The sequence below is a fragment of the Nerophis ophidion genome, linkage group LG03 (genome assembly GCF_033978795.1).
Source record: "Nerophis ophidion isolate RoL-2023_Sa linkage group LG03, RoL_Noph_v1.0, whole genome shotgun sequence".
In the NCBI taxonomy this organism is placed as follows: Eukaryota; Metazoa; Chordata; class Actinopteri; order Syngnathiformes; family Syngnathidae; genus Nerophis; species Nerophis ophidion.
The window spans coordinates 7,513,801-7,536,965 of NC_084613.1; the positions used below are offsets into that span (position 1 = coordinate 7,513,801).

The 23,165-nt window shown below is 38.6% G+C and overlaps 2 protein-coding genes across 2 annotated transcripts in view; both read left to right on the top strand.

The window, feature by feature from the left end:
- The window catches only part of LOC133548704 (plastin-1-like), a 49,783-nt gene extending 33,687 nt beyond the window's left edge, over window positions 1-16,096 (top strand). The window contains exons 9-16 of the mRNA XM_061893677.1: window positions 2,922-3,014; window positions 5,596-5,791; window positions 6,658-6,736; window positions 8,087-8,201; window positions 8,272-8,405; window positions 11,819-11,942; window positions 15,461-15,594; window positions 15,663-16,096. Coding sequence (XP_061749661.1) covers window positions 2,922-3,014; window positions 5,596-5,791; window positions 6,658-6,736; window positions 8,087-8,201; window positions 8,272-8,405; window positions 11,819-11,942; window positions 15,461-15,594; window positions 15,663-15,801 — 1,014 coding nt within the window. The 3' untranslated portion in view covers window positions 15,802-16,096. The remainder of the gene's footprint in view (window positions 1-2,921; window positions 3,015-5,595; window positions 5,792-6,657; window positions 6,737-8,086; window positions 8,202-8,271; window positions 8,406-11,818; window positions 11,943-15,460; window positions 15,595-15,662) is intronic.
- A 3,528-nt stretch (window positions 16,097-19,624) lies between these two features.
- The window catches only part of atr (ATR serine/threonine kinase), a 102,932-nt gene continuing 99,391 nt past the window's right edge, over window positions 19,625-23,165 (top strand). The window contains 2 exon segments of the mRNA XM_061894144.1: window positions 19,625-19,797; window positions 19,926-20,017. Of these exon segments, the coding sequence (XP_061750128.1) occupies window positions 19,745-19,797; window positions 19,926-20,017 (145 nt within the window). The 5' untranslated portion in view covers window positions 19,625-19,744.

Sequence of the window (23,165 nt, forward strand, 5' to 3'; positions counted from 1 at the left end):
CAACATGAATAATATATACATACTATGCACATATAAAAAAAGATAGTTGGGAAAAAATAGTTCAAATTTCACGAGAAAAAGGTCACAATTTCACAAGAAAAACTTAAAATGTTGACAGTGTTATAATAAAAGTGGTCATTTTACTTAACACAAGTCAAAATGTTACAAGAAATTTGTGCAATATTATGATAAAAGTCGGAATTTGACTCAATAACAGTCGCAGTTTTACTAGAAAAGCTTAAAATTTTGGGCAATTTTATGAAAAGAGTCGTCATTTTACTGGACAAAAGTCGCAATTTTATAAGAAAACCTTAAAATGTTGGCAATATTATAATAATAATCGAAATTCTACTTGGCAAAATTTGGACGAAAGTCATCGTTTTACTCAAAAAATGTCACTATTTTTCAAGAACAACAAATTTTGTGATTAAAGTCAGATTTTTATATGACAAATGTCAACATTTTGCATTAAAAAGTAATAATTCTATATAAAAAACTAATAATTTTACAAGAAAATGAGAAATTGTTCCCAATTTTATAAGAAAAAAGTCGACCCTTTGTGAGAAAAAGACTGCTTTTAGTTCTTTTTTGTAAAATTTTATTTACTTCAAGTCATTAAAACATGTCTCTACATACATATTTACTTTAACTAATTTTGGCCAAAGGGGGCGCATTTCAATTTCTTATACACACTTGTTATTTCATATGTTGACCGGAGGGGGAGCACTTCAAATTTTTACACACACTTGTTATTTCATATATTGACCAGAGGGGGAGCACTTCAAATTTTACACACACTTGTTATTTCATATGTTGACCAGAGGAGGAGCATTTCAAATTTTTACACACACTTGTTATTTCATATGTTGACCAGAGGGGGAACACTTCAACTTTTTTACACACACTTGTTATTTCATATGTTGACCGGAGGGAGAGCACTTCAAATTTTACACACACTTGTTATTTCATATGTTGACCAGAGGGGGAGCATTTCAAATTTTTACACACACTTGTTATTTCATATGTTGACCAGAGGGGAAACACTTCAACTTTTTTACACACACTTGATATTTCATATGTTGACCAGAGGGGAAACACTTCACCTTTTTTACACACACTTGTTATTTCATATGTTGACCAGAGGGGGAACACTTCAACTTTTACACACACTTGTTATTTCATATGTTGACCAGAGGGGGAACACTTCAACTTTTTTACACACACTTGTTATTTCATATGTTGACCAGAGGGGGAGCACTTCAACTTTTTTACACACACTTGTTATTTCATATGTTGACCAGAGGGGGAGCACTTCAAAATTTTTACACACACTTGTTATTTCATATGTTGACCAGAGGGGGAGCACTTCAAATTTTTACACACATTTGTTATTTCATATGTTGACCAGAGGGGGAGCACTTCAACTTTTTTACACACACTTGTTATTTCATAGGTTGACCAGAGGGGGAGCACTTCCAATTTTTACACACACTTGTTATTTCATCTGTTGACCAGAGGGGGAGCACTTCAAATTTTACACACACTTGTTATTTCATGTTGACCAGAGGGGGAGCACTTCAACTTTTTTACACACACTTGTTATTTCATATGTTGACCAGAGGGGGAGCACTTCAACTTTTTTACAAACACTTGTTATTTCATATGTTGACCAGAGGGGGAGCACTTTAAACATTTACACACACTTGTTATTTCATATGTTGACCAGAGGGGGAACACTTAAACTTTTTTACACACACCTGTTATTTCATATGTTGACCAGAGGGGGAGCACTTCTAATTTTTTACACACACTTGTTATTTCATATGTTGACCAGAGGGGGAGCACTTCAACTTTTTTACACACACTTGTTATTTCATATGTTGACCAGAGGGGGAGCACTTCAAATTTTTTATACACACTTGTTATTTCATATGTTGACCAGAGGGGGAGCATTTGAAATTTTTACACACACTTGTTATTTCATATGTTGACCAGAGGGGGAGCACTTCCAATATTTACACACACTTGTTATTTCATATGTTGACCAGAGGGGGAGCACTTCCAATTTTTACACACACTTGTTATTTCATATGTTGACCAGAGGGGGAGCACTTCCAATTTTTACACACACTTGTTATTTCATATGTTGACCACAGGGGGAGCACTTCCGATTTTTACACACACTTGTTATTTCATATGTTGACCAGAGGGGGAGCACTTCAACTTTTTCACACACACTTGTTATTTCATATGTTGACCAGAGGGGGAGCACTTTAAATTTTTACACACACTTGTTACTTCATATGTTGACCAGAGGGGGAGCACTTCAACTTTATTACACACACTTGTTATTTCATATGTTGACCAGAGGGGGAACACTTTCAATTTTTACACACACTTGTTATTTCATATGTTGACCAGAGGGGGAGCACTTCAAATTTTTACACACACTTGTTATTTCATATGCTGACCAGAGGGGGAACACTTAAACTTTTTTACACACTTGTTATTTCATATGTTGACAAGAGGGGGAGCATTTCAAATTTTTACACACACTTGACCAGAGGGGGAACACTTCAACTTTTTTACACACACTTGTTATTTCATATGTTGACCAGAGGGGGAGCACTTCAAATTTTTTACACACACTTGTTATTTCATATGTTGACCAGAGGGGGGAACACTCCAACTTTTTTACACACACTTGTTATTTCATATGTTGACCAGAGGGGGAGCACTTTTAAAAGCGACACACAGTCAATTTGACAAATCCCTCCTTTTTGGGACCACCCTCATTTTGGCCACCAGGGGGTGCAAATGAGACATTGTCTATTAGATGCAATAAAATTGGGACCATGATTTATGTCATCACTTGTTCACACCTCCTCATGTGGAGGATAACTGAGTGTGCTCGCTTGCAGGACTCCAGGGCTTACTTCCATCTGCTGGAGCAGATCGCCCCTCAAGGAGAACACGACTACATGAGCATCAACATCGATATGAGCGGCCTGAATGTAAGTCACAGTCAAAGATCCTCTATAGGATTATTAGCACTACTTTACTTACTTCCATCCAGACAACCTTCCCTAGTCATGGTCATAAAAAAAATAAAAAATTCCAACCTACACAAAAAGTCAACAGACATGGTCACACAAACCAGTCAAAGATCCTCTATATGACATTAGCACACTGTTGTTTTAAAGGATCTGATACAAAAACACTAGTCAAAGATCCTCTATAGAATATTAGCACACTGCTGTTTTAAACAACCTAATACAAAAGCACCAGTCAAAGATCCTCTATATGACATTAGCTCTCATAAGAACCTACTACAAAAACACTAGTCAAAGATCCTCTATATGACATAAGCACTTTTAAGGACCTACTACAAAAACACCAGTCAAAGATCCTCTACATGACATAAGCACTCTTAAGGACCTACTACAAAAACACCAGTCAAAGATCCTCTATGTGACATTAGCACTCTTAAGGACCTACTACAAAAACACCGGTCAAAGATCCTCTATATGACATTAGCACTCTTAAGGACCTACGACAAAAACATCAGTCAAAGATCCTCTATATGACATAAGCACTCTTAAGGACCTACTACGAAAATACTAGTCAAAGATCTTCTATATGACATAAGCACTCTGCTGTTTTAAAGGATCTAATACAAAAACACCAGTCAAATATCCTTTATATGACATTAGCACTTTTAAGGACCTACTACAAAAACACCAGTCAAAGATCCTCTATGTGACATTAGCACTCTTAAGGACCTACTACAAAAACACCAGTCAAAGATCCTCTACATGACATAAGCACTCTTAAGGACCTACTACAAAAACACCAGTCAAAGATCCTCTATGTGACATTAGCACTCTTAAGGAGCTACTACAAAAACACCAGTCAAAGATCCTCTATATGACATTAGCACTCTCAAGGACCTACTACAAAAACACCAGTCAAAGATCCTCTACATGACATTAGTACTCTGCTGTTTTAAAGGATCTAATACAAAAACACCAGTCAAAGATCCTTTATATGACATTAGCACTCTTAAGGACCTACTACAAAAACACCAGTCAAAGATCCTATATATGACATAAGCACTCTTAAGGACCTACTACATAAACACCAGTCAAAGATCCTATATAGGACATTAGCACTCTGCTGTTTTAAAGTATCTGATACAACAAGACTAGTCAAAGATCCTCTATATAACATAAGCACTCTTAAGGACGTACTACAAAAACACTAGTCAAAGATCCTCTATAAGACATTAGCACTCTTAAGGACCTACTACAAAAATATTAGTCAAAGATCCTCTATATGACATAAGTACTCTTAAGGACCTACTACGAAAATACTAGTCAAAGATCCTCTACAGGACAATATCACTCTCAAGGACCTACCACAAAAACACCAGTCAAAGATCCTCTCCATGACATTAGTACTCTGCTGTTTTAAAGGATCTAATACAAAAACGCCAGTCAAAGATCCTTTATATGACATTAGCACTCTTAAGAACCTACTACAGAAACACCAGTCAAAGATGAGATAAGCACTCTTAGGGACCTACTACAAAAACACCAGTCAAAGATCCTCTATAGGACATTAGCACTCTGCTGTTTTAAAGTATCTGATACAATAAGACTAGTCAAAGATCCTCTATATGACATAAGCACTCTTAAGGACCTACTACAAAAACACTAGTCAAAGATCCTCTATAAGACATTAGGACTCTTAAGGACCTACTACAAAAATACTAGTCAAAGATCCTCTATATGACATAAGCACTCTTAAGCACCTACTACAAAACACTAGTCAAAGATCCTCTAAAGGACATTAGCACTCAAGGACCTAATACAAAAACACCAGTCAAAGATCCTATATAGGACATTAGCACTCTGCTCTTTTAAAGCATCTGATTCAATAACACTAGTCAAAGATCTTCTCTAGAACATTTGCACTCTGCTGTTTTAAAGTATCTATTACAAAAACACTAGTCAAAGATCCTCTATAGGACATTAGTACTCTGCTGTATTAAAGGATCTTATACAAAAACACTACTCAAAGACCCTCTATATGATCTTAGCGCTCTCAAGGACCTAATACAAAAACACTAGTCAAAGATCCTCTATATACCATTAGCACTCTGTTGTATTAAAGGATCCTATACAAAAACACTAGTCAAAGATCCTTTATATGACCTTAGCACTCTTAAGGACCTACTACAAAAGACACTAGTCGAAGATCCTCTATAAGACATTAGCACTCTGCTGTATTAAAGGATCTTATACAGAAACACTAGTCAAAGATCCTCTATATAACCTTAGCTCTTAAGGACCTACTACAAACACACCAGTCAAAGATCTTCTATATGACATTAGCACTCTGCTGTTTCTAAGGACCTTAAAACCAAAAATGCCAGTCAAAGATCCTCTACATGAGGAGAATGTGCTGTTGTTTTTATTCATCTGCTATAAAAAAAAGTTAGTCCCTTTAGGTCCTGAAATGGCTTCCAATCATGGTTGCCGGAGGTTGCAACTTGATGCTAATTTCTGGGCTGTGTGCTGTTGGGCGTGGCAGGAGCGGGATTTGAACCAGCGGGCCGAGCTGATGCTGCGCCAGGCGGCTCGTCTGGACTGCCGGCAGTTTGTGAGCCCTCAAGACGTCACGTCCGGCAACAACAAACTCAACCTGGCCTTCGTGGCCCACCTGTTCAACTCCCATCCTGCTCTGCACCGTGTGCAGCTCAACGGCACTGAGGCAGCTGATCTGGAACGTGAGTGCCGGTTCACCTTTAGCTGCATGTGCTAACACCTGTTTATGTTTCACCTTTAGGTGCACGGGCTAACACCTGTTTATGTTTCACCCTTAGCTGCACGTGCTAACACCTGTTTATGTTTCACCTTCAACTGCACGTGCTAACACCTTTTTATGTTTCACCTTTAGCTGCACGTGCTAACACCTGTTTATGTTTCACCTTTAGATGCACATGCTAAAACCTGTTTATGTTTCACCTTCAGCTGCACCTGCTAACACCCGTTTATGTTTCACCTTTAGCTGCACGTGCTAACACCTGTTTATGTTTCACTTTTAGCTGCACATGCTAACACCTGTTTATGTTTCACCTGAAGCTGCACGTGCTAACACCTGTTTATGTTTCACCTTTAGCTGCACGTGCTAACACCTGTTTATGTTTCACCTTCAGTAGCACATGCTAACACCTGTTTAAGTTACACCTTCAGCTGCACATGCTAACACATGTTTATGTTTCACCTTCAGGTCCACCTGCTAATACCTGTTTATGTTTCACCTTTAGCTGCATGTGCTAACACCTGTTTATGTTTCACCTTTAGCTGCACGGGCTAACACCTGTTTATGTTTCACCCTTAGCTGCACGTGCTAACACCTGTTTATGTTTCACCTTTAGGTGCACGGGCTAACACCTGTTTATGTTTCACCCTTAACTGCACGTGCTAACACCTGTTTATGTTTCACCTTCAGCTGCACCTGCTAACACCTATTTATGTTTCACCTTTAGATGAACATGCTAACACCTGTTTTGTTTCACCTTTAGACGCACCTGCTAACACCTGTTTTTGTTTCACCGTCAGCTGCACGTGCTAACACCTGTTTATGTTTCAGCGGAGAGCAGAGAAGAGAAGACTTTCCGTAACTGGATCAACTCTCTGGGTGTGAATCCATACGTCAACCACATGTACCAGTAAGTCCATCCATCCGTTCTCTACCGCTTGTCCCTACAGTATAATACCAAATAAACCAATAATAATATGATTAAGAAATACTGATGTAAAGGGTAGGTGTCGCGCTGTTTTCTGTTTAAAAATGTTCCATCTACACGTCTGTTAAAATGTAATAATCACTTATTCCTCTCTTCTTCGATACTTTGCGTTAGTTTTGGACGATACCCCACTTTTAGGCATCGACCCGATACCAAGTAGTTACAGGATCATACATTGGTCATATTCAAAGTCCTCACGTATTTACTGACTTCATAAACATAATATGAATTAAAAAAAAGATTTGGTGACGATAAGAAATATCGATGTAATCATACTTGTACTTGGTATCATTACAGTGGATGTCAGGTGTAGATCCACCCATGGCGTTTGTTTACATTGTGACGGCGGTGAGCTATTGTATCCTCCTGAAAGAAGTTTAGCTATTCCTCGTCCTCCAGTGATAACACTACCTGTAAGAAACTCACTTTATTTGTGGCCATGGAGGCCAGGATTAGTTACCAACCGGCATAGCTCGGTTGGTAGAGTGGCCGTGCCAGCAACTTGAGGGTTGCAGGTTCGATTCCCGCTCCCGCCATTCTAGTCACTGCCGTTGTGTCCTTGGGCAAGGCACTTTACCCACCTGCTCCCAGTGCCACCCACACTGGTTTAAATGTAACTTAGATATTGGGTTCCACTATGTAAAGCGCTTTGAGTCACTAGAGAAAAGCGCTATATAAATATAATTCACATTCACATTGAAGTAGCTAAAACACTGCGGATGGACGTTAGCCGCAAGCCAGTTAGCCATGTCTGAAAGCAGCTCTTCCTGAGGGTGTTTCAGTGTTATAACTTCACCTTTATGTTGACTTTTTATACCAAAAATGCATCCGTTCTCCGTTTTCTGTCTACACACTGTGTCTGCTTGTAAGTACTCGGTGTGTGTGCGCTGCCGAACATGCTCATCTGCTCGTAAAACCAGCAATGTCAGCACGTGACGACGCGCCGTCATGCCTGTAAAAAAAATACACAAAAAAAACAAATATGACGAACCGGTGCTTTTCAAACAGGGTATAGTACCGTTTTTGATTCATTAGTACCACTAGTAACAGTATACTATACTAGTACTGGTTTACAGTACTTCACGCCTGCTCTCCATCTCAGTTTTCTAGCAGTTTATGGATTGAAAACATTCTGAGGTTTCCTGGTGGAGGAAGCATGAAATATTTGTTGTTTAAGTGTAAGTTTATTTTGAAAAGTTTGTGTAGAGATTTTTGCTCGTCAGTGTTGTGCGTGTGGTCGAGCATGAGGATGTCGCGATGTGTTCCACGCAGCGACCTGTGTGACGGCCTGGTCATCATGCAGCTCTACGAGAAGGTCAGGGTGCCCGTCGACTGGAAGAAGGTCAACCGACCGCCCTACCCCGCCCTGGGCGCCAACATGAAGAAGGTGACGACGCGCAGTGGCGTGTAACCATGGCGACGTGGTTGACCGGGTTTGTCTCGTTGTGTGGTTAAAGCTGGAGAACTGCAACTACGCCGTCAGCCTGGGCACGGACGCGGCTCGCTTCTCCCTGGTGGGCGTCGGCGGGGAGAACTTGAACGAGGGGAGTCCCATGCACATCTTGGCGCTGGTCTGGCAGCTCATGAGGAGGTGAGGGGGTCACGCTCACCCTCCCGTGAAGAGGAAAGTGTGAAGAAATGTATGATGTGTTATAAAAGAAATGTACACGGACTATTAAAGCAGTCCGTTAGCGATGGATGGAGAATAAGCACTGTTGATTTAGACAGTCGTCATGGTAACGAGGCTGGTTGATATGGCGGTCATGGTACTGACGCTAGTTGTCATGATTGACACAATGGTCGTGGTATCGATGCTACTTAACGTAAATGTTGTGGTATCAATGCTGGATGACATGGTTGTCATGGTAATGATGGTAACTAACATAGTTGTCCTGGTATTGATGCTAATTGACATAGTTGTCATGGTATTGATGCTGATGGACATGGTTGTCATGGTAACAGTGCTAACTAACATGGTTGCCATGGTATTGATTCCAATTAACATACTTGTTATGGTATTGATGCTAGTTGACATAGTTGTCACGGTAACAATGCTAATTAACACTGTTGTTATGGTATTGATGCTAGTTGTCATAGTTGTCATGGTAACGATGCTAATTAACACTTTTGTATATGGTATTGATGCTAGTTTGCATAGTTGTTACAGTATTGATGCTAGTTGACATAATTGTCATGGTAACGATGCTAATTAACATAGTTGTTATGGTATTGATGCTAGTTGACATAGTTGTCATGGTAACGATGCTAATTAACACTGTTGTTATGGTATTGATGCTAGTTGACATAGTTGTCATGGTAACGATGCTAATTAACACTGCTGTTTATGGTATTGATGCTAGTTGACATAGTTGTCATGGTAACGATGCTAATTAACACTGTTGTCATGGTATTAATGCTGATTGACATGGTTGTCATGGTAACAGTGCTAACTAACATGGTTGCCATGGTATTGATTCCAATTAACATACTTGTTATGGTATTGATGCTAGTTGACATAGTTGTCACGGTAACAATGCTAATTAACACTGTTGTTATGGTATTGATGCTAGTTGACATAGTTGTCATGGTAACGATGCTAATTAACACTGCTGTTTATGGTATTGATGCTAGTTGACATAGTTGTCATGGTAACGATGCAAATTAACACTGTTGTTATGGTATTAATGCTGATTGACATGGTTGTCATGGTAACAGTGCTAACTAACATGGTTGCCATGGTATTGATTCCAATTAACATACTTGTTATGGTATTGATGCTAGTTGACATAGTTGTCACGGTAACAATGCTAATTAACACTGTTGTTATGGTATTGATGCTAGTTGACATAGTTGTCATGGTAACAATGCTAATTAACACTGTTGTTATGGTATTGATGCTAGTTGACATAGTTGTCATGGTAACGTTGTTAATTAACATAGTTGTCACGGTATTAATGCTGATTGACATGGTTGTCATGGTAACAGTGCTAACTAACATGGTTGCCATGGTATTGATTCTAATTAACATACTTGTTATGGTATTGATGCTAGTTGACATAGTTGTCATGGTAACGCTGCCAATTAACACTGCTGTTATGGTATTGATGCTCGTTGACATAGTTGTCATGGTAACGATGCTAATTAATACTGTTGTTATGGTATTGATGCTAGTTGACATAGTTGTCATGGTCACGATGCTAATTAACATACTTATTATGGTATTGATGGTAGTTGACATAGTTGTCATGGTAACGATGTTAATTAAACCTGTTGATATGGTATTGATGCTAGTTGACATAGTTGTCATGGTAACGATGCTAATTAACACTGTTGTTATGGTATTGATGCTAGTTAACATACTTGTCATGGTAATGATCCTAATCAACAGTTGTCATGATAACGATGCTAATTAACATAGTTGTCATGGTAATGATGCTGATTGACATGGTTATCATGGTATTGATGCTAGTTGACATAGTTGTCATGGTAACGATGCTAATTAACACTGTTGTTTATGGTATTGATGCTAGTTGACATAGTTGTCATGGTAACGATGCTAATTAACACTGTTGTTTATGGTATTGATGCTAGTTGACATAGTTGTCATGGTAACGATGCTAATTAACACTGTTGTTTATGGTATTGATGCTAGTTGACATAGTTGTCATGGTAACGATGCTAATTAACATAGTTTTATGGTATTGATGGTAGTTGACATAGTTGTCATGGTAACAATGTTAATTAGCACTGTTGATATGGTATTGATACTAGTTGACATAGTTGTCATGGTAACGATGCAAATTCACGATGCTAATTAACATAGTTATTATGGTATTGATGGTAGTTGACATAGTTGTCATGGTAACAATGTTAATTAGCACTGTTGATATGGTATTGATGCTAGTTGACATAGTTGTCATGGTAACGATGCTAATTGACACTGTTGTTATGGTATTGATGCTAGTTGACATAGTTCTCATGGTAATGATCCTAATCAACAGTTGTCATGATAACGATGCTAATTAAAATAGTTGTCATGGTATTGATGCTGATTGACATGGTTGTCACGGTATTAATGCTAGTTGACATAGTTGTCATGGTAACGATGCTAATTAACATAGTTGTTATGGTATTGATGCTGATTGACATTATTGTCATGGTAACAGTGCTCACTAACACAGTTGTTATGGTATTGATGCTAGTTGACATAGTTGTCATGGTAACGATGCTAATTAACACTGCTGCCATGGTATTGATGCTAGTTGACATACAGTAGTTGTCATGTTAACGATGCTAATTAACACTGTTGTTATGGTATTGATGCTGATTGACATTATTGTCATGGTAACAGTGCTCACTAACACAGTTGTTATGGTATTGATGCTAGTTGACATAGTTGTCATGGTAACGATGCTAATTAACACTGCTGCCATGGTATTGATGCTAGTTGACATACAGTAGTTGTCATGTTAACGATGCTAATTAACACTGTTGTTATGGTATTGATGGTAGTTGACATAGTTGTCGAAGTAACGATGCTAATTAAAACTTTTTTTATGATATTGATGCTAGTTGACATAATTGTCATGGTATTGATGCTGATTGACATGGTTGTCGTGGTAACAGTGCTAACTAACATAGTTGTCATGGTATTGATGCTGATTGACATGGTTGTCGTGGTAACAGTGCTAACTAACATAGTTGTCATGGTATTGATGCTAATTAACACTGCTGTCATGGTATTGATGCTATTTGACATAGTTGTCATGGTATTGATGCTAATTAACAGTTGTCATGATAACAATGCTAATTAAAACTGTTGTTATGGTATTGATATTGATTGACATGGTTGTCATGGTAACAATGTTAATTGACATAACTGTCATGGTATTGATGCTGATTGACATGGTTGTCATGGTAACAATGTTGATTGACATAATTGTCATGGTATTGATGCTGATTGACATGGTTGTCATGGTAACAATGTTAATTGACATGTGTCAGGTACACAATGCTGGTGCTGTCCCACCTGGGTGACGGAGAAAAGGTCGGAGAGCAGAGCATCCTCAACTGGGTCAACAGCACACTGACTAAAGCACGCAAGGACACACACCTCAGCAGCTTCAAGGTGTGTGCGCGTGTGTGTGTGTGTGTGTGTGTGTGTGTGTGTGTGTGTGTGTGTGTGTGTGTGTGTGTGTGTGTGTGTGTGTGTTCTTGTATTTCTAGCCTTTTTGAGACATGAAGAAGGAAAAGTATCTTCCATATGAGAAGGTCTGAACAAGTGATGACATAAAGGTGGTTCCAATAATATTGCATCTGATAGAGAGCCAAACACTAGAGTCCGTGAACATTGCTCCAAAGTCAGGCTTTTTTGTTGATTTAATGTGCATACAAAAGTAAACATTGACAGGTGCAAAGGCAGCAATATATGATAAAACGAGCTAAAGAAGGACTTCCCTATTCATCCTTGAAAAAATTTGCCAGGTGAACGGCTGATATCAAGACTTCCGGTCCCATATGTGACCATAAGATGAACCAGTGTTTGTCGCTTTTAAAAGTGATCCCCCCTCTGGTCAACATATAAAATAACAAGTGTGTGTAAGAAATTGATATGCGCCCCCTTTGGCCAAAATTAATTACAAAAATAAAATAAATATGTATATAGAGACATACTGTAATAACTTGAAGTAAATAATATAAATTAATAGAACAGAATAGAATAGAAAGTACTTTATTGATCCCTGGGGGAAATTCAGCACCACAGTTCGCTCACAATAGACAATAAACATTAACATATTTTTACATGTACCCCGCCTTCCGCCCGATTGTAGCTGAGATAGGCCCCAGCGCCCCCCGCGTTCCCAAAAGGGAATAAGCGGTAGAAAATGGATGGATGGATATTTTTACATATGAATAATATAAATCCAATTTATTATACAGCCTTATTCACATGTGAATAATATAGTCTATTATACAGCATTATTCACATGTAAATAATATAAATACAGTCTATTATACAGCATTATTCACATGTAAATAACATAAATACAGTCTATTATACAGCATTATTCACATGTAAATAACATAAATATAGTCTGTTATACAGCATTATTCACATGTAAATAACATAAATACAGTCTATTATACAGCATTATTTACATGTGAATAACATAAATACAGTCTATTATACAGCATTATTCACATGTAAATAACATAAATACAGTCTATTATACAGCATTATTCACATGTAAATAACATAAATACAGTCTGTTATACAGCATTATTCACATGTAAATAACATAAATACAGTCTATTATACAGCTTTATTCACATGTAAATAACATAGATACAATCTATTATACAGCATTATTCATATGTAAATAACATAAATACAGTCTATTATACAGCATTATTTACATGTGAATAACATAAATACAGTCTATTATACAGCCTTATTTACATGTGAATAATATAGTCTATTATACAGCATTATTCACATGTAAATAACATAAATACAGTCTGTTATACAGCATTATTCACATGTGAATAATATAAATACAGTCTATTATACAGCATTATTCACATGTAAATAACATAAATACAGTCTGTTATACAGCATTATTCACATGCAGAGGTGGGTAGTAACGCGCTACATTTACTCCGTTACATCTACTTGAGTAACTTTTGGGACAAATTGTACTTCTAAGAGTAGTTTTTATGCAACATACTCTTACTTTTACTTGAGTATATTTATAGACAAGAAACGCTACTTTTACTCCGCTCCATTTATCTACAATCAGCTCGTTACTCGCTACTTTTTTTTTTTAATCGATCTGTTAATGCACGTTTTGTTTGTTTTGATTTTGTCAGACACTCATTCAAAGTAGGAACTACGCATGCCTGCGTTTCACCAATCACATGCAGTCAATGGTGACGTTGGACCAATCAAACAGAGACAGGTGGTCACGTGACCGTCTCACCTCGATTCCGACCTAAAAAAGTTGAAAAACTTATTGGGGTGCAGAGGTGGGTAGTAACGCGCTACATTTACTCTGTTACATCTACTTGAGTAACTTTTGGGATAAATTGTACTTCTAAGAGTAGTTTTTATGCAACATACTTTTACTTTTACTTGAGTATATTTATAGAGAAGAAACGCTACTTTTACTCCGTTCCATTTATCTGCAATCAGGTCGCTACTCGCTACTTTTTTTTATCGATCTGTTAATGCACGCTTTGTTTGTTTTGATTTTGTCAGACACTCATTCAAAGTAGGAACTACGCATGCCTGCGTTTCACCAATCACATGCAGTCCATGGTGACGTTGGACCAATCAAACAGAGACAGGTGGTCACGTGACCGTCACACCTCGATTCCGACCTAAAAAAGTTGAAAAACTTATTGGGGTGTTACCATTTAGTGGTCAATTGTGCGGAATATGTACTGTACTGTGCAATCTACTAATAAAAGTTTCAATCAATCAATGAAAAGTGTAAAGGAAAAAAAGACGCTTATTATTTCAACCGTACTTCCCGTCAAAAGCCTAAAAACTGATCGCACAGTTCCTGTCTTCACAATAAAAGCGCCGCTCCATCGCGCCTGCGCTAACAAAATAAGAGTCTCCGAAAGCCAGCGCAAACAAGCTAGCAAGCTACGGAGTTTGCCGCCAATGTATTTCTTGTAAAGTGTATAAAAACGAATATGGAAGCTGGACAAATAAGATGCCAAAAAACCAACGACTTTCATGTGGTATTAGACAGAAAAGAGGAACTTTTTTTCTCCTCCATTTGAAAACGTGGACGTCTGATTCCAATCAATGCAAGTCATCAGAATCAGGTAATACACCAACTTATTTTCTTGTCTTCATGAAAGATAGGAATCTATATGTTAAACATGCATGTATATTCATTAAAACACCTTTAACATGTAAACAAAAACGTCAAAATGAATAACTATAAATTATATGCTGTATATATATACGCAAGGACATTAACACATCCGACACGTACGTAGGATTAACCGAAGGAGCGTTCAAAACAAGATGGAATAATCACAACGCCTCCTTTAGAAACCAGACTTTGCGGAATTCTACAGAACTCAGCAAACACATTTGGAACCTCAAAGACGATAATGTTGAATATTCAATACCATGGCAAATTCTTGCATCCAGCACACCTTACAACAGTGGTAATAAAAGATGCAACCTATGCTTAAAAGAGAAACTGTTTATTATATATCATCCAGATCTATCATCCCTCAACAAGCGCAGTGAAATCATTTCAACATGGACGGAAACACCTCCTAGGTAACACATGAGCCAATCACCACGCCCCTACGCCTGCCTGTACCCACCCACTCTGTGTCCTATATAAACCATTGTATGTGAATGCTTCCATTAAAATCTCCTGATGATTGAGGGAACCCCTCATGAAACAGTTCTGTAGAGATGAAGTAGTCTTGTGATTTTTCCCACACCTACATATATACATATATATATATATATATATATATATATATATATATATATATATATATATATATATAGTCTCCCGGAAAATCCGGGAGGGTTGGCAAGTACAGTATGGTCACTAAAGTGTCTAAGTGTGTGTGGGAGGGTGTTAAAAGAGGCCATTCTGTGCTTGGCAGGACCTGGACATCAGCACCAGCCTGCCGGTGTTGGATCTGATGGACGCCATGGTCCCTGGCACCGTCAGGTGGGACATGGTGAAGAGGCCGGAGCGAGGCGTGCTGAAGACCGCAGACAAAGTCAACAATGCCAAGTAAAAGCCGCGGCTGGCACACATTTGACTAACATCGTCGTCGTCGTCATCTTCTCGTCTCTTTCCAGATACGCCATCTCATTGGCCCGCAAGATGGGAGTTCGCGTCTACGCGCTTCCCGACGACTTGGTGGAGGTCAACCCCAAGATGGTGCTGACGTTGTTCGCCTGCCTCATGGGCCACGGCTTAAAAAAGGGCCACCACTAACAAAAAACAACAACAACGACGAAAAAACATCTCCATTTGTCATTCCTTTCATTTTCTTTGATAGTCGCTTGAAAAAACATCATTTTTACAATCATGTCTCAACCAGGTAACAATCATGTGATTTTTATCCCTGCTTGCTGTTTCTCCCACTTTGATTTCATTGTCACCAGTGGACACCACGACGCAGACTTCTAAACTTTGGCGAAACTGTAAATCCTTCATTTGCTGCTCAATCTTTAGGTCCTTCAGTGTAAACATGACGTCGGATTAAACTAATAAATTATTATAACTCTCAGTTCTACTCTGTGTGTTAATGATTTATATATTGTTTTTAAAATGCAACATATGTACCGTATTTCCTTGAATTGCCGCCGGGGCGCTAATGAATTTAAATCCTCTTCTCACTCCTGCGTTTACCAAAGGCATGCGGTAAAAGTAAGCATGCGCTAATTATTCTAAAACCTCTTCTCACTCCGGAACTTACCAAAGGCATGCGGTAAAAGTAAGCATGCGCTAATTATTTTAAAACCTCTTCTCACTCCGGAACTTACCAAAGGTATGCGGTAAAAGTAAGCATGCGCTAATTATTCTAAAACCTCTTCTCACTCCGGCACTTACCAAAGGTATGCAGTAAAAATTTGAGTGTGATATAAGCTTGGACCTTAAATCCTACTGAATAGCTCTTAATCTTTTTCCCTTTATGCGATTTAGAATTACCGGTGTTGAAATCAGCCTCCTCCATTTGGAAAACGATGACAGGGGAAGTGTCACTCGTGACGTCACGAGTTTGACCAGGCGGTAATACCAAGCATGCGCTTATTATTTTGGGAAGCGAGTTTGACCCGGCAGTAATTCAAGGCAGGCGCATACTATATGCCCTGCAGCAATTCAAGGAAATACGGTATATATATATATATATATATATATATATATATATATATATATATATATATATATATATATATATATATATATATATATATATATGTAGGTGTGAGAAAAATCACAAGACTACTTCATCTCTACAGAACTGTTTCATGAGGGGTTCCCTCAATCATCAGGAGATTTTAATGGAAGCATTCACATACAATGGTGTATATAGGGCACAGAGTGGGTGGGTACAGGCAGGCGTAGGGCGTGGTGATTGGCTCATGTGTTACCTAGGAGATGTTTCTGTCTGTCACGGCATGTTGATATGATTTCACTGCGCTCGTTGAGGGATGACAGGTCTGGATGATATATAATAAACAGTTTCTCTTTTAAGCATAGGTTGCATCTTTTATTACCACTGTTGTAAGGTGTGCTGGATGCAAGAATTTGCCATGTTATTGAATATTCAACATTATTGTCTGATGTCGTTTACCAAGCAAAGGTAACACGCAAGGACATTAACACATCCGACACGTACGTAGGATTAACCGAAGGAGCGTTTAAAACCAGATGAAATAATCAAAATGCCTCCTTTAGAAACCAGACTTTGCGGAATTCTACAGAACTCAGCAAGCACATTTGGAACCTCAAAGACAATCATGTATAAACCATTGTATGTGAATGCTTCCATTAAAATCTCCTGACGATTGAGGGAACCCCTCATGAAACAGTTCTGTAGAGATGAAGTAGTCTTGTGATTTTTCTCACACCTATATATTGCGCTCTACCACGGTATCGAGCACTATTCTCTGGATAATCTAAATATACATATATATATATATATATATATATATATATATATATATATATATATATATATACACAGTGGTGGTCAAAAGTGTAGATCCACTTGTAAAGAACATGAGTTCATGGCTGTCTTGACTTTCCAATTATTTCTACAACTCTTATTTTTTTGTGATGTAGTGATTGGAGCACATATTTGTTGCTCACAAAAATCATTCATGAAGTTTGCTTCTTTTATGAATTTATTATGGCTCTACTGAAAATGTGAGCAATCAAAAGTATACATCCAGCAATGTTAATATTTGCTTACATGTCCCTTGGCAAGTTTACTTGCAATAATGCGCTCTTGGTAGCCATCCACAAGCTTCTGCTTACATTTTTCACCGCAAAATTGCTGCAGTTCAGCTAAATGTGTTGCTTTTCTGTCATGGACTTGTTTCTTCAGCATTGTCCACACATTTAAGTCAGGACTTTGGGAAGGCCATTCAAGAGCCTTCATTCTAGCCTGATTTAGCCATTCCTTTACCACTTTTGAGGTGTGTTTGGGGTCATTGTCCTGTTGGAACACCCAACTGCGCCTAAGACCCAACCTCCGGGCTGATGATTTTAGCTTGTCCTGAAGAATTTGGAGGTAATCCTCCTTTTTCATTGTCCCATTTAAAGCAGCAGTTCCGTTGGCAGCAAAACAGTCCCAGAGCATAATACTACCACCACCATGCTTGACGGTAGGAATGGTGTTCCTCACCTTTTCTCCTCCAAACATATTGCTGGGTATTGTGGCCGAACAGCCCCATTTTTGTTTCATCTGACGTCACATGGACAAAGATAAGACCTTTTGGAGGAAAGTTCTGTGGTCAGATCTTGCCTGTATTTATTTGTGGTGTACAGGTCTATGTTCTTCAACAAAGGGCTTTACAAATAAAGTTGGTATGGTATTGTATGAATTATGAATACTTTTAGGAATTGTTTATTTTGCCGTCTTGTACTTGTCTTAATAGCAACTTAAATTGCCTTCCGTACGAATAGTGCTCTATAAATGAAGATGCCTTGATTATAAATGATACATAATAATACAAAGGTCAACCTATTGTTACTATAACAATCTACAAGGTTAATATAGTTAGCTTCTCTTTCTTCCCCTGCTTTCTTATGTATTTCAAGTTATCATTACATACAGTATTGTTGCATTTGAACACTTGTATTGTTGATAAAATAGGTAATTATTGTTACTATTCATTAACAATAGTGATATTTCTATTGGTATTTGTATCGCTCCATTGGTCATGTTATAATGCTCAGTGTCGTTTTTCTATTATTATTATTAATTTCACTAACTGCTTCTTAGCTATCACTTTAATCATCATATTTGTACATGTCTTATTTGCTGATGTTGCTCTATTGTTGTTCTTGTTGTGTTCGCTGTTGTTGTTGCTCTTTCTATCCCTTCCAGCTGCACCAAACAATAATATAAATCCATTTAATAAAGTCAAATACAAAATAAGGCAACAAGATAATTATCTACATCAGGGGTCACCAACGCGGTGCCCGCGGGCACCAGGTCGCCCGTAAGGACCAGATGAGTCGCCCGCTGGCCTGTTCTAAAAATAGCTCAAATAGCAGCACTTACCAGTGAGCTACCTCTATTTTTTAAATGTTATTTATTTACTAGCAAGCTGGTCTCGCTTTGCTCGACATTTTTGATTCTAAGAGAGACAAAACTCAAATAGAATTTGAAAATCCAAGAAAATATTTCAAAGACTTGGTCTTCACTTGTTTAATTAAATAAATTCATTATTTTTTTTACTTTGCTTCTTATAAATTTCAGAACGAAATTTTTGCGAAAAAATCCAACCTTAAAAATTATTTTTAAACATATTTACTTTTTTACCTTTTAAATTCCTTCCTATTCTTTCCTAGCAATTTAAATCAATGTTCAAGTAAGTTTTTTTTTTTTTTGTAAAGAATAGATACATTTTTTTAATTAAATTCTTCATTTTAGCTTCTGTTTATTCGACGAAGAATATTTGTGAAATATTTATTCAAATTTATTATTTATTATAGCTGGACGGGACAAAAAAAATAAATAAAATAAAATACACAAAATTTTCCAGTGCGCATGCGTGGCTGCTGTACTCCTCTGACCCTCGTCGGCTTCCTTACCAAAACAGAAACGTCACTTTAGAGCGAAACTTTTGACAAAAGTACGTGCGGACTGTGCTCTTTCCAAGCCGTCAATGTGAATCCGTGAAAAAATTATTCGGCGACGACCATGGAGGGTCTGGAGATGTCTGCGATGATTCCTGCGTTGCAGGAGCTTGCGAGGTAAACCGCGGGCTAACACGGTTAGGCTAGCCAAACGTAAACACGTGTTTCTGGACCAGCGACACGTGGCGAGATATGATTAATAAAAGTGGATATTAAATATTAAAATATTAAATGTGTTGTTTCAGCGCCAGTGCGGCGGAATACGAGCAGGCTGTGCAGAAAGCGCGGGAGATTCTGTGTCAGTTTATCGACCGCATCCTGAGCGACGTGGATGCCGGTGAGTCGGAATAAACTCTCCCATAACGCGTCATTATATTTAAGATACACATTGTATTATTCTTTATGTTATTCATGTCAACACCGGGTGAGTATTTACCTATTTAGTGGGCATAGTTAAGTCTACCAAGTCGTTTGGCGTCCCTCGGCGCCTAATTATGACGTCATCAAATGTTTATAGTCACTCAATCAATGTTTATTTATATAGCCCTAAATCACAAGTGTCTCAAAGGGCTGCACAAACCACAACGACATCCTGGGTAGAGCCCACATAAGGGCAAGAAAAAGTCACCCCAGTGGGACTTCGTCAATGATGACTATGAGAAACCTTGGAGAGGACCGATATGGCGTCACATTAGTGCCGATTCTCCACTTCAGAGGTGTCACGTGATGTTTTTGTACTGTATTTGTACAAACCCCGTTTCCAAATGAGTTGGGAAATTGTGAATATAAACGGAATACAATGATTTGCAAATCCTTTTCAACCCATATTCAGTTGAGTGCACTACAAAGACAACATATTTGATGTACAAACTCACAAACTTTATATTCCATCTAAATACCTAAGTACCGTTAAAGGGGAACATTATCAGCAGACCTATGTAAGCGTCAATATATACCTTGATGGTGCAGAAAAAAGAAAATATATTTTTTTAACCAATTTCCGAACTCTAAATGGATGAATTTTGGCGAATTGAACGCCTTTCTGTTTATCGCGCTGGAGACGATGACGTCAGAATGTGACGTCGCCGAGGTAACACAGCCGCCATTTTCATTTTCAACACATTACAAACACCGGGTCTCAGCGCTGTTATTTTCATTTTTTTTTACTATTTTTCGGAACCTTGGAGACATCATGCCTCGTCGGTGTGTTGTCGGAGGTTGTAACAACACTAACAGGGAGGGATTCAAGTTGCACCACCGGCCCGAAGATGCCAAAGTGTCTGCCGCCAGACCCTCATTGAATGTGCTAGAGTGTCTCCACATTTTACCGGCGATGCTAAGGCAGACATGGCACAGAGATGTATGGATAACCTGTAGATGCATTTGCAACGATAGTCAACGAAATCACAAAGGGGAGTTTTGTTGATTTTGTCTGCCAGCTAATCGATGCTAACATGCTACGCTAATTGATGCTAACATGCTATTTACCGGCGGTGCTAAAGCAGACATGGAACAGAGATGTATGGATAACCAGTAGATGCATTTGCAACTATATTACGTTTCCTCCCACCCACATTTAATGCGAAACAAACACTTACCAATCGACGGATTTAAGTTGCTCCAGTGTCAAAAGATGCGAAAGTCCTGATCGTTTGGTCCGCACATTTTACCGGCGATGCTAACGCAGCTATTCGGCCATGCTATGGCTATGAATAGCGTCAATAGCTATTCGCTTAATAGCTTCAGTTTCTTCTTCAATATTTTTATACTCCAACCATCTGTTTCAATTAGGGATGCACCGAAATGAAAATTTGTGGCCGAAGCCGAATAAAATTTAAACGCTTGGCCGAAGGCCGAATACCGAATAATGAATGCCGTTTTTCACAATTTTTTTAATATTACATAAATAGCCTCGAATAAATATTTAAACATGTTTTTCAAATAAAGTAATTTTTTATTGAATATTGACATTTTTTTAATATTCCAGTAGCCTTTGCTTTTCAAAAAAAGCACAAAGTTTTTCATTTATATTAGGCCTTCAAACAAAACATGCATTCCAGAAAAAAATAAAGTGCATTAAAGTGGATAAACCCACAACAATTGAATTATTGTCCTTTTGGCAACAGTAGATATGCTATCCTGAGCAAGACACTTCACCCTTGCTCCTGATGGGTGCTGGTTGGCGCCTTGCATGGCAGCTCCCTCCATCAGTGTGTGAATGTGTGTGTGAATCGGTAAATGTGGAAGTAGTGTCAAAGCGCTTTGAGTACCTTGAAGGTAGAAAAGCGCTATACAAGTACAACGCATTTATTATTTATTTATCCATCCATCTTCTTCCGCTTATCCGAGGTCGGGTCGCGGGGGCAACAGCCTAAGCAGGGAAACCCAGACTTCCCTCTCCCCAGCCACTTCGTCTAGCTCTTCCCGGGGGATCCCGAGGCGTTCCCAGGCCAGCCGGGAGACATAGTCTTGCCAACCTGTCCTGGGTCTTCCCCGTGGCCTCCTACCAGTTGGACGTGCACTAAACACCTCCCAAACTTTATATATCCATCCATCCATTTTCTACCGCTTATTCCCTTTTTGGGGTGGCGGGGGGCGCTGGCGCCTATCTCAGCTACAATCGGGGCGGAAGGCGGGGTACACCCTGGACAAGTCGCCACCTCATCGCAGGGCCAACACAGATAGACAGACAACATTCACACTTTATATATTTTTTTGCAAATAATAAATTGTGTTGGCCCTGCGATGAGTTGGCGACTTGTCCAGGGTGTACCCTGCCTTCCGCCCGATTGTAGCTGAGATAGGCGCCAGCGCCCCCCCCCCACCCCGAAAGAGAATAAGCGGTAGAAAATGGATGGACGGAAACTACTTTGGAATTTGATGCCAGCAACAGGTGACAAATAAGTTGGGAAAGTTGGCAATAAATACTTGTAAAGTTGAGGAATGCTCATCAAACACTTATTTGGAACATCCCACAGGTGTGCAGGCTAATTGGGAACAAGTGGGTGCTGTCATGCCAAATTTCTTCCCCCCCTACAACCCCCCCCCCCTCCCCCCCCCATTTACTTCCGGGGTCATGATTAATACAGACGTTTTTTTAACGCTATTTTATAAAAATATAACGCTATATTGTAAAAAAAACTGACGTTTTGTTAACGCTATATTATAAAAAAAATTAAAAAACAATTTACAAACACACGCTATGGGATGACGCATTCACTTCCGGGGTCACGTTTCCTCTTATGTCATTCCATAACTTGTGTTTGTAAATTGTTTATTTTTTTATTTTTTTATAGTATAGCGTTAACAAAACGTCTGTATTAATCATGACCCCGGAAGTAAATGGGGGGGAAGGTTTTTGTAGGGCGAAGAAATTTGGCGTGACAGTGCCATGATTGGGTATGAAAACAGCTTCCCAAAAAAATGCTCAGTCTTTCACAAGAAAGGATGGGGTGAGGTACACCCCTTTGTCCACAACTGCGTGA